The sequence below is a fragment of the Leptopilina heterotoma genome, unplaced genomic scaffold (assembly GCF_015476425.1).
Source record: "Leptopilina heterotoma isolate Lh14 unplaced genomic scaffold, ASM1547642v1 Lhet_9, whole genome shotgun sequence".
Classification (NCBI taxonomy): Eukaryota; Metazoa; Arthropoda; class Insecta; order Hymenoptera; family Figitidae; genus Leptopilina; species Leptopilina heterotoma.
In genome coordinates, this window is record NW_025111193.1 from 58,908 (window position 1) to 72,117 (window position 13,210).

The 13,210-nt window shown below is 22.9% G+C and overlaps 1 protein-coding gene across 6 annotated transcripts in view; it reads right to left on the reverse strand.

The window, feature by feature from the left end:
- LOC122511719 (AF4/FMR2 family member lilli-like) overlaps window positions 1-13,210 on the reverse strand; it is a 315,906-nt gene that overhangs the window by 45,732 nt on the left and 256,964 nt on the right. For all 6 annotated transcript variants that reach the window (XM_043627149.1, XM_043627146.1, XM_043627145.1 and 3 more), the window contains 2 exons: window positions 8,598-8,693; window positions 291-327 (listed from right to left, as the gene is read on the reverse strand). In XM_043627149.1, the coding sequence (XP_043483084.1) occupies window positions 291-327; window positions 8,598-8,693 (133 nt within the window). The remainder of the gene's footprint in view (window positions 1-290; window positions 328-8,597; window positions 8,694-13,210) is intronic.

Here is a 13,210-nt window from a genome sequence, read left to right on the forward strand (position 1 = left end):
AAACTTAAATTTTACACTTAGAAACTTTATAATTAATTTATTTTATATCGACAAAAAATTATTGTAATAAATATTTAAATTAAAGAAGAAAATAAATAAATTTCGTTTATTTGAACGTTCAGAACTTTAGGATCGCAAGTTATTTTAATCTTAAAAGCAGAAAAAATCAAAAATATTCTTAATGACCAGTTTTTAAAATTTTAAATCGAGAAACTAATTAAGATTCTAAATTCAAAAATTATAACCAAAATTTAAAATAAAATCAAAAATGTATTCAGAAAATTACTCACGAGGCTTTGTTGTTTCAATCGGCGGCACTTCGGTCAACTGAAAACGAAAATACAAAAAGTTTAATTAATCATCATTATTATCATCAGCATCATCATCAAAAAAATGAAACTTATTCTTTAAAGTATCCTTTTTTTTAATATGAGAAAAAAAACGAGAGTAAATATTCAGTCACAGTTTTAAGAGAATACTCTTTTTTTTCCCTCGAAATCGACATTATTCTTTCAAGTGGATGGAGAATTGAACAATTTCTATGCAGAAACTCGAAACTCTGCTTGTGTTTTCAACCTTGAAGTTGTGCATGCAACTTTCGAGGATCAAAAACCAAAGTTTTACGTTTGATGGATAATGCCTGATGCAGATGCAAACTATCCGCTCTATTCAGAGCATAATCCACTGTTTACCACAAATTTCCTTCTTCAAACGAATTTATGACGATAAACTTTGTACAAAATATTTAATATAATTCGCCAAAGACTTGTTTTACTTCCGTCTCGCAAATGTTTAAATCGTCGACAAGAGGAGAGGCGCAACTTTAATGCACGGCAAGTAATTAAATCTAATGGCGAAATTATTTTAATCTTAGAAAGTACTATGATCCCCAAGTTTTGAACGTTCAAATGAGCGAAATATTTTTTATTGAAGACATTTTTATAAATTACTAATCACAAAAAATTTAAAAACTAAAATATTTACGGTTAAAAACTCAGTTATTAATTTTTTGGATAGTGACGCAAAATAATTGCAATAAAAATTTAATTTGTAGAAGAAATAAATAAATTTCGTTCATTTGAACGTTCAGAACTTTAGGATCTTAAAGTACTAAACTTAAGTGCGCTGATCTTAAATATATGGACTAACCGTAAATGTTGTAACTTTACGAGTACTAATCTTAAATGTAGTTAGTTTAAAACAACTAATCTTAAAAGTAAAAACTAAAAACTAAACTTTGGAGTACTTTAAAATAATAACCATCAAAGTTTAGTACTTTAAAGTACAGTACTCCAAAGTTTAGTACTTTAAAATAATAACCATCAAAGTTTAGTACTTTAAAGTATTAAACTTTAAAGGGTTTAAGTTTAAAGTAGGTACTAAACTTTAAAAGGTTAAATTTTAAAATACTAAACTTTAAAGGGCTAAAGTTTAAATTACTAAACTTTAAAGGGTTAAGATTTAAATTACTAAACTTTAGAAGATTATATTTTAAAGCACTAAACTTTAAAGTACTAATGTTAAAATACTAAATCTTAAACTTACTAAATATAGTAAAAATTAAGACAAAGTACCGAAAGTACTAAAAACCACAATAAAGTAACTAAAGTACCAAACTTAAAAGTGCTAAACTGCAAAGCACAAGACTAAAGTTCTGCAGAATATGATTTTTTTTTTATTTTAGGATTCAATATCTTCGATTTTTGAAAATTGTACAATTTAATCATCTTGTTAGCTCCGTTCGATAATTTCTATACAAATATTTTCTCAAACATAAAAATATTTAATTTCTTTGATAAATGTTTCCATTCTTTCTGCTCGTGGACACGTTTTCTGCACTTTGTTTTCTCTTTTTTTCAATTTTTTTTTTTTTTAGCAAATATCCTCGGAAACATTTTAGTCTTTTAATATCCCCTGAATTATTTCATGCTCCTTATTACTTTTTCCCCGTACATTTTAAAATCCCTCTGGGTTTAAAGTGGTAGAGGAACAAATATATATAAACGAACAATTTTTTTCCGTTTCTCTTTTTAAATCAACGAAAGCATCTTTCTTATGCAAAAATACAGAAAAAAGTTTTTCCTCTATTTCGTAAAATTTCTTTGTGATTTGCGAGAGTCTTTTTTTTTGTTTTTGCAGGTCATGAAATTATTTTCCCTCCTAAAAGGTTTAATTAAGTTATGTATACCCTTTGATAAGTTTAAGTACATTGAAGTTACAGTGAACTTGAGGCTTGAAGGTATATTAATATTTTATGAGAATTTATGGTTTGAGTGTATTTTAAAGTTGAGTAGATTTAAGGTTTATGGGAATATTTAAGTTAAAAGTGTATTTGCGGTCTAAGGATAGTTGAGATTTAAATAATTTTACCTAACATGAAAGTGACTTTAACTAATAATTAGTTATTATTGACTAATAATAACAAAAATATTGCTAAGTAAAATATTGCTATTTGAATCAGTGACTGAATTTTTACTATCAAATAATGTAAAATTATTAATTAAATTTTCTTTTTTTTAATATCGCGCCTAAAAGTTCCAAAAAATTAATTAACAAATTTTTAAATAATTATTTGAAAATAATTGAATTCCTGTTAAGAATTTTATGTTTTGAAAGTAATTGAATTCTTACGAAGAATTTTATTAATATTTTTAAATAATTAAATTTCTGTGATGAATTCAATTATTTTTTGAAAATAATTTAATTCCTGGGAAGAATTTTATTAAAAGTTTTTAAATAATTGAATTTCTGCAAAGAATTTCAGTTTTTAAAAATATTTTAATTTCTACCAAGAATTTTATTAAATGTTTTAAAAATAATTGAACTTTTGCGAAGAATTTTATTAAAAATTTTGAAAATAATTGAATTCTGACGAAGAATTTTATTAATATTTTTCAAGAATTGAATTCCTGTGATGAGTTCAATTATGTTTTGAAAATAATTGAATTTTTACGAAGAATTTTATTAAAAGTTTTGAAAATAATTGAATTCTTACGAGGAAATTTATTAATATTTTTGAAGAATTGAATTCCTGTGATGAATTCAATTATTTTTAGAAAATAATTTAATTTCTGGGAAGAATTTTATGAAGAGTTTCTAAATAATTGAATTCCTGCTAAGAATATTAATACTTTTTAAAAATAATTGAATTCCTATAAAGAATTTTATTAACTTTTAAAAATAATTGAATTCCTGCGAAGAATATTATTAAAATTTTTGAGAATAATTGAATTTTTGAGAAGATTTTTAATAAAAGTTTTGATGATAATTGAACTCTTACGAAGAATTTTATTAATATTTTTAAATAATTGAATTCCTGGGACGAATTAAATTACTTTTTATAAATAATTTAATTTGCGAGAAGAATTTTATAAAGATTTTTAAAATAATTGAATTCCTATAAAAAATTTTATTAACTTGTAAAAATAATTGAATTCCTGCTAAGAATTTTATTATTTTTTGAAAATAATTGAATTCCTGTGAATAATTTTATTAACTTTTTCAAATAATTAAATTTCTGCGAGGAATATTATTAAAATTTTTGAAAATAATTGAAATCTTGAGAAGAATTTTAATAAAATTTTGATGAATTAGTTTTTGAGGAATAATTGAAATTCTGCTTGAGTTTTATTATTTATGAAAATAATTGAATTTTTACGAAGAAATTTATAAAAAAAATTTGTAAATTATTGAATTCCTGTGAAATTTTTATTATTTATGAAAATAATAAATTAAATGTTTGCGTAGAATGTTCACAAATTTCTTTTAAATAATTGAATTCTTTAGAAAATTTTATTAAAATAGTAGATATTTAATGTCATTGAATTGAAGAAATTTTTTTAAAATATAATTGAAATTTTGACAAGAATTTTATTAAAATTTTTGAAAATAATAATTGAAATTTTGCCAAGAATTTTATTAAAATTTTTGAAAATAATTGAATTTAATGCAATCATTTGTAAATTCTCTAAAATTCCATTTTTTTTTAGCGTTTCTAACTAAAATTATTCGGTAAATCTATTATTGTTAATAATTATTATTATAGAAAAAAATTTATATTGATAACTTCTACCTTTCATTAATTATTATTATTAATTATTAAATTCAAAAGCAAAAAGTCAGTCACAAAAATTAGTAAACATTTTTACTATTTCAAATACAAGAGTACTTGTAGAAACAAAATAGAAAAAAAAATCCATACAACTTTTCCGCCTGGGGTGAAAAACTTTCGTTTTTTTTATTACTAATCGAACGAATTAATAAAATTAACATTAATCCAACTAAAATAAAAGTAAATTAAATTAAACGAATTAAAAAAGTTTTTGGCATTTTGCCATATGTTTCTTTAAAGTTTTTCCTTCTCCAAAGGCGACAAGAGAAGAATTTTATTTACGTCTGCGAGTCCGAGGAGGTGCGAGAGATGAAATTAACCCACATTTTACGAGATAATGATTTCCGAGAATGCAGAAAGGGGAAGTTGTACAACAGAAGAGAGAAAAAATTTAGAGTAAAATATCAGTATAGTCCTCTCGTATGTTTTCACCCCGTTTCACTTTATATAAACTCGTGTGTTGTGTGTATATAAGTATATATGAAGAAAGAATGAAACATTCTCGCGGTTGTTTCTTGACACAACGCCAAGTGGCACGAGACTTCTTAGTGCCAAAGCGTATCGGGCAATTTGAATTCCCCCGGTGTTTATATACCGTGTACGCAAGCATGAAAGGAATGAATCGAAAGAGCACCCAGCTCTCAAGATTTCCAATTGGCAATGAAATCCACTCAATGGAAAATTGAAGAGACCCTTTAATCAGAGTGAGACCTGTTTCTAATTTACGCACAGTCATTCATCCACCTCTCTGAATTTCAATTCAAAAATTCTTTGATTCAGTAATCAAAAATCGAGGAAGAACCAGAAAATTCTTTCATTTTACCTTTTGCCGAAAATTTTGCTCCTTTTTTAAGGATTCTACTATTAATTCTGCTACTAATTGTACTATTAATTTTACTGTTACTGTTAATTTAACTATTAATATTCAACTACTGATTTTACTACTAATTTTGCTATTAATTTATTTTACTATTAATTAACTACTCTTTAAATCTGAATTAGTGCGGATTCGTTTACCAATTTGAATTAGTAACATTTTTTACTAATTTCTAGTAGTTTTTTACTAATTGCTAGTAGAAAATTACTAATTCAATTAGTAAGAACGTATTTTTTACTATTTCAAATTAGTAAATTTTCTACTACTAATTAGTAAAAAACTACTAAAAATTAGTAAAAACAGTTACTAATTCAATTGGTAAATGAATCCGCACTATTTCATAAGTAGAAAACTACTAATTCAGATTTAGAGAGTGTATCTTTCATTCATTCTGTCCGCAATTTAAAGTTAGTTTCTCTGTATGCTTTTGATTTTTTTTCTTTAAAAAATATTGTTTGACAAATCGAAAATACGCAGGTATTTTTTTACGATTAATATACTAAAAAATATTAGAATTTAGAAAATTTGAAAAAAATTAGGATTAACAAATAAAAAATATATCCATTTTGTTTGTCATATGCTTTTTTCTATAATAAATTTCGTTTGATTGATCTAAATTATTATGCAAATTATTCTCCTTTTTATTTATAAAAAATACTAGAAAATTGTTAATTATTAAAAAATTTTTATTAAGAAGTAGGAAATATACCCATTTTATGCATAATTTTTATTTCTCAATAACAATATTGTTTACAAACTCATTTTTTTCTTTTGGGAAGAAAAATAATAGATATTCACATTTCTTAATATTTTTGTAGAAAATTCTCAATTTTCATAAGGAAATAATTTGCATCAATTCTATTTAATAATTTCAATTGTTTTAATAAAATTCAAAGTTTTTTAAAAATAAAGGAAAAAAATGTTTATAAATTATATTTGTCAGTTAGAAAATTTAATTGAAAATGAAACCAAATCTTATGAAATTTTTAAAAAAGAAAGGAAAAATTTTATTGAAAAATATGTTCTGTTAAATTTATTTACGAATAAATTTAATTGTAAAATTATTCGAAAACAATAATTTCTTTTTTAAGTATTTTAAATATTTAATTATTATTATTTTCCCGCAGGAATTCAAATTCTTCAAAAAAATTCAAATTCAAACCTTTTTGAAATTAATCAACTTTAAAAATATATTGTAATAAAACATGAAGAAAACGATTACTCGATCGATTTCTTCATGTTTTATAATAATTAATAATTAACGAGTGATAAAATCATTATTTTATATTATGAGAATATTTTTACTGTAACTTCTTCAAAATTATTCTCATCATTTCAATTCAATTATTATTTTCTACAATTTTTAATTAAAATTCTTCTTTAAATCAATTATTTGTGAAAATTCACGCAATAATTGTTTTAATATTTAATCATCTAAAATTTAAACTAAAATTCAGTTTTAAATCAATGTCTATTAGAAAATTCAACAAGAATTCAATTATTTCAATTTAAAAATAAATAATTTATTGGATAACTAAATGTTTCTTAAAATTGAATTTTCATAAAAAATTTTATTAATAAATTTTTAAATCAATAATTCAAATTAATTGAATTCTAGTGAAGAATTGTAATATGTTTTGGAAACAATTGAACTTCAGCGAAAAATTTTATTAAAAGTTTTGAAAATACTTGAATTCTTGCGAAGAATTTTATTAATAATTTTGAAAATAATGGAATACTTACGAAGAATTTTATTAATATTAAAAAAATAATTCAATTCTTGTGAAGAATTCAATTATTTTTGTTAAATAATTCAATTAATGTAAAGAATACAATTAATTTTGGTAAATAATTGAATTCCTGCGAAGAATTTTATAAAGTGTTTCTAAAATATTGAATCCCTGCGAAGAATTGAATTTCTACCAAGAATTTTATTTAATTTTTTGAAAATAATTGAATTCTTACGAAGAATTTTATTAATATTTTAAAATAATTGAATTCCTGTGATGAATTAAATTATTTTTTGTAAATAATTTAATTTCTGAGAAGAATTTTATAAAAGAGTTTTTAAATAATTGAATTTCTACTAAGAATATTAATAATTTTTGAAAATAATTGAATTCCTACAAAGAATTTTATTAACTTTTGAAAATAATTGAATTCTTACGATAAATTTTATTATTTTTTGAAAATAATTTAATTCCTGAGAAGAATTTTATAAAGAGTTTTTAAATAATTGAATTCCTACTAAGAATATTAATAATTTTTGAAAATAATTGAATTCCTATAAAGAATTTTATTAACTTGTAAAAATAATTGAATTCCTGTGAAGAATTTTATTATTTTTTGAAAACAATAATTGAATTCCTGTAAATAATTTTAATAATTTTGGTAAATAATTGAATTCCTGCGAAGAATTTCATTATTTTTTGAAAATAATTGAATTATTGAAAAGAAACTTATGAAAAATTTGTAAATATTTGAATTCATGTGAGATTTTGATTAATTATGAAAATAATTAAATTTTTGTGTACAATTTTATTAAAATTGTTTGTAAATAATTGAATTCTTTTGGGTAATTTTATTAAAATAGTAGATATTGAAAATCATTGAAAATAAGGAAAATTTTTGAAAATAATTGAATTTTGAAGAAGAATTATTATTAATTAATTAATATTGTACTACTAATTTCACTATTAATTGTATAATTAATTTTACTGTTAATTTTACTATTAATATTCTACTACTAATTATACTATTAATTCTGCTATTAATTTTTCTATTAATTTTATTATTAATTTTATTATTGTTTATTATTAATTTTACTATTAATTTCACTATTAAATTTTATTAATCATTTTATACTTCTTGATGTTACTATTAATTAATTACTGTCCGTTACGTCTTATAGTAAATTATCAACATTTACGAATTTATACTGTCAATAAATAGTAATTAACCACCGAGAATATTACTATACTTTATACCTACGTTTTAAACTTTTTAATTCATATTTCCTCATTTTTACTTTCCCTAATTGCAATCTACCTTTTTTTTATTTACTACTCTTTCTAAACGGTCATTTTTCCTCATTTTTTCCTTACGTAATTTTCCTAATGAAATTTATTTCACTCGCAGATTACGACAAATGAAGGAAGGAGCAAAAAAAAAATTGACCTAAACAAATTTTGCAAAAAGAAAAATCACAACAGACTCTCCATAAAAATTTGATTTCATTTCTCCCTGATTTCCAGACAGAATTTTTTTTCCCCGTTTTCCTAAATTCTAAAAAATATTTTCTGATTCACTCTCAAAATCCACTTGCAAGAATAATATTGTGCTAATAACAATAATAATAATAATATCTTTTATTTATATAATTTATGGCTTCCGAAAATATTGGATTAATAATAATAATAATAAAAATAGTAGTAATAATAATAAAAATAAATAATAAAGATCTTAAATAATAAAAATAGTAGTAATAATAAAAATAATAAAAATATTGGTAGTAATAATAATTAATAATAATAAAAATTCCAAGGAAAAAACAGGAAAACAAATTTCCCGATGACAAGATTTGTAATTACAATAAAAAAAAATTCTCACCTTCGCCAAAACAGGATTGAATGTGAATTTCGACTCCACTTCCTTTCGCGGTGTTTGAGGTATGGCTGTCAATGGTGTTACAGCTGACGTCATTTCCTGAAACAAAGAAAAATAAAGTTTTTTTTATTTGTTTTTTTTTTCTAGTGTGACATTCTCCAACAATTTTCTTCAAGAGGGGAAACACGATCCGAGTAAGTCAGACGTACTATCGAGCGAGCGTTGAAATTGGAGGAGTTTGAAGGCAAGGCGAGAATAAGATAGAGATGAAGATATAGTGATAAAGAGAGAAAGCAAAGTTACAAAAAAAAGATAGAAAGAAAAAGAAAACTTACTCTCGAAGGTACTACTTGTTGACTCTGAGGACAATTAATCGTCTTTCGAGTTTAACTCTCGAGATACGTTTGTTTAACCATGGACAAATATTTAGTCGCAAATGATACTCGATATCGCAAAAAAAAACGTCCCAAAGAGTTCATTACCTCTGTATTCCCTTTTTTCCCACCAATTTTTTTGCCCAGTTAAATCAAACAAATTTGCCTCCGGAATTTCTTTCCCAGAGGCAAATTTTGTAAGAAATTATTTATTATTTTATTATTATTATTTTCAATTTTTAATTTTGAATTTATTTTGCGGTATAAAAGAAGTCGTGTGGTCGACTTCATTTTTTTTTTTTTTTTTTGAGGAGGGACCAAAGGGCAAGGAATGAGTAAGGTAAAAATGGCGTCAAGATGAGAATGCTCCAACTATGACTCATCGAGTGTCGAGCTTATAGGTCGTCGTACGCAGACGTCATTTGCTGCATATTTTTTCGCGAATAACGAATCGCGAATATTTTCGGTGCGAGAAAGCATATATCCTTGAAATTATGCAAACAAATATAATACGAAGGCACGTACGCCGCCATTGAGCTCGCACGTTCCAGCAATAAGCGATTCAACATCCAGTTGAAGCATATTATAAAGTTGAGCAAAAGCAGAAAAGAAAAAAAACCCATTAATCCCCCTGCATATTAAGAATTCAAAATTTTAAAAACGAAAATCGAGGAACAAAAAGGGGGGGAAAATTATCAAGATAAAAAATTGCAGGGAGAAGATGTTCGAATTAAAAAAAAAAAATTCAAAAAACGAATATTCGACAAAAGAATTAAAAAAAGAACTCTTTTTTGAATTTAAAAAAGGAAAGTTCGCAAAAAGAATTTTAAAAAAGAACTCTTTTTTGAATTCAAAAGCGAATTTAAAAAAGAATTTTAAAAAAGAATTCAAAAAAAAAACTTTTTTTTAATTCAAAAAAGAAATTTAAAAAGAATTCAAAAAGAACTCTTTTTTTAAATCAAAAAAGAATTTAATAAAGAATTCAAAAAAAAAATTTAAAAAGAATTAAAAAAAAGAATGTTCGCAAAAAGAATTTTTTAAAAGAACTCTTTTTTGAATTCAAAAAAGAATTCAAAAAATAAATTTATAAAGAATTCAAAAAAGAACTCTTTTTTGAATTCAAAAAAGAATTTAAAAAGGAATTCAAAAAAGAAATTTATAAAGAATTTAAAAAAGAACTCTTTTTTGAATTCAAAAAAGTAATTAAAAAAGGAAAGTTCAAAAAAAGAATTTTAAAAAAAATTCAAAGAAGAATTTAAAAAAGAACTCTTTTTTGAATTCAAAAAAGTATTTAAAAAAGGAATGTTCGAAAAAAGAATTCAAAAAAGATTTTTTTTTAAAAATTCTTTTTTTCGAACAAGAAAAAAAAAAAAACTTTTTCCTTTCTTTTTAAGAAAGGAATGTTCGAGAAAAGAATTCAAAAAAGAATTAAAAAAAGAATTAAAAAAAGAACCCTTTTTTGGATGCAAAAAAGTATTTAAAAAAGGAATGTTTGAATAAAGAATTTTATTTATTTATTTTATTTAATATTTGAATTCGAAAAAATAATTCAAAAAAGAAAAGAAAAAAGAATTCAATAAAGGACTCTTTTTTGAATTTTAAAAAGAATTTAAAAAGAATTCATAGAACTCTTTTTCGAATTAAAAAAGAATTCAAAAAAGAACTCTTTTTCGAATTAAAAAAGAATTTTAAAAAGAATTCAAAAAAGAACTCTTTTTTGAAATCAAAAAAGTATTTAAAAAAGGAATGTTCGAAAAAAGAAATAATAAAAGAATTAAAAAACGGACCCTTTTCTTTAATTCAAAAAAGTATTTAAAAAACGAATGTTAGAGAAAAGAATTCAAAAAAGAATTAAAAAAGGACCTTTTTTTGGATTAAAAAAAGTATTTTAAAAAAGAATTCAAAAAAGGAATGTTCGAATAAAGAATTCAAAAAAAGGATCCAAAAAAGAAAAAAAAAAAGAATTCAAAAAAGGAATTTTCGAAAAAAAGAATTTTTAAAAAAAAATCTTTTTTGAATTTAAAAAAGAATTTGAAAAAAAACTCTTTTTTTATTTCAACAAAGAATTCAAGAAAGTATTTAAAAAAGGAATAAAGAATTCGAATAAAGAATTCGAAAAAAGAATTCAAAAAGAATTAAAAAAAGAACTCTTTTTTGAATTCAAAAAAGTATTTAAAAAAGAAATGTTCGAAGAAAAAACTCTTTTTTGAATTCAAAAAAGGACTCTTTTTTGAATTTTAAAAAGAATTTAAAAAGAATTCATAGAACTCTTTTTCGAATTAAAAAAGAATTTTAAAAAGAATTCAAAAAAGAACTCTTTTTCGAATTAAAAAAGAATTTTAAAAAGAATTCAAAAAGAACTCTTTTTTGAATTCAAAAAAGTATTTAAAAAAGGAATGTTCGAAAAAAGAAATCATAAAAGAATTCAAAAAGGGACCCTTTTCTTTAATTCAAAAAAGTATTTAAAAAACGAATGTTAGAGAAAAGAATTCAAAAAAGAAAAAAAAAAGAATTCAAAAAAGGAATGTTCGAAAAAAAAAATCTAAAAAAAAAAATCTTTTTTGAATTTAAAAAAGAATTTGAAAAAAAACTCTTTTTTTATTTCAACAAAGAATTCAAGAAAGTATTTAAAAAAGGAATAAAGAATTCGAAAAAAGAATTCAAAAAGAATTAAAAAAAGAACTCTTTTTTGAATTCAAAAAAGTATTTAAAAAAGAAATGTTCGAAGAAAAAACTCTTTTTTGAATTTAAAAAAGGAATGTAGGAAGAAAGAACTCTTTTTTGAATTCAAAAAAGGAATGTCCAAAAAAAAGAACTCTTTTTTGAATTCAAAAAAGGAATATTCAGAAAAAGAATTCAAAAAAGAAATGTTAAAAAAACTATTTAAAAAAAGAATGTTCAAAAAAATAATTTGAAAAAAGAATTCAAAACAGAATTTAAAAAAAGAACTCTTTTTTGATTTCAAAAAATAGTTCACAAAGGAATGTTCGAAAAAAGAATTCAAAAAATAATTCACAAAGGAATGTTCGAAAAAAGAATTCAAAAAAGGAATGTTTGAAAAAAGAATTCATAAAAAGAATGTTCGAAAAAAGAATTCGAAAAAGAATTCAAAAAAGAAATAAAAAAAGAAATCAAAAAATAATTCAAGAAAGAATTTAGAAAAGAAATCATGATATTTATATTCACTAGGATCAATATTACAAGTAAAAAAATCTAGTACCAAAGGAATAAAAAATATCCCTCCCCAATAAAAAATACAAGCAGAAAATAAAAAGAATAAAACGATATTAAAAAACAGTATAAAGAAAGAAACTCGAAATGAAAATTCCCTATCGCGAATTAGTTATGCAAATAGCGTTTGCAAATTCAAACGTCAATAGAGTTTATATAGAGAGCAAGGGAATAAAGTTCATTGCGAGCAATATAGTCTGGGTGTATAAATTGTTTTGAATCTCGAGAGTTATTTCCTCCATCGAGTAAGATGATTGGTGAGAGAGAGGACATTTCACGACTGATCATCAAACGTAAAATAGACACATTTCTCATAAAAAGGAAGAATCTCCAGCTGCTCTCACATATATACAGATAACACTGAGATGAGAGAGAGAATCGAAATATCTTCCGATTTGAAAAATGCTATATCGACTTTCTACCGAGGATGAGGTGCGGAAAAAAAAGTGTCGGGTGAGAACTTGAGAAGTGAACGTGACTGTCACTCAAGATGCAGAAAAAGTACTTGAGAGTCAATGGAACCGGAAATCGGAAGTGAAAAGAAGGAGATTCTTTCTTTTTATTCACACCACTGCTGGGAAAAAGTGATAATGTCACATTATTCAATATCGAAATACTTTACATGTCATTTAACTGCTAAGTCACTTCTGCTTGCTTTTGCTCCATCTTCGGGAAAATTAGAGCAATTATATTGTTCAATTATTTTAATTTTTCAACTAGAAATTGTTATTTTCGAATTAACAACTAATTTTTAAACTAAATATTAATTTTTGACATAAATGTTGTAAGTTTTTAACTAAGAGTTGTGATTTTCTGAGTAATTATGATTTTCAAAGTAAAAATTATCATTTTCGAGTTAACTATAATTTTGAATTTGATAATTATTATTTTCAAACTAATCGTAATTTTTAAGCTAAGAATTATAATTTTAAAATTAAACATTACAATGTTTAATTTTTTAATTACAATTACATAATTGTAATTTTCAAATATATAGTTACAATTCAGAAA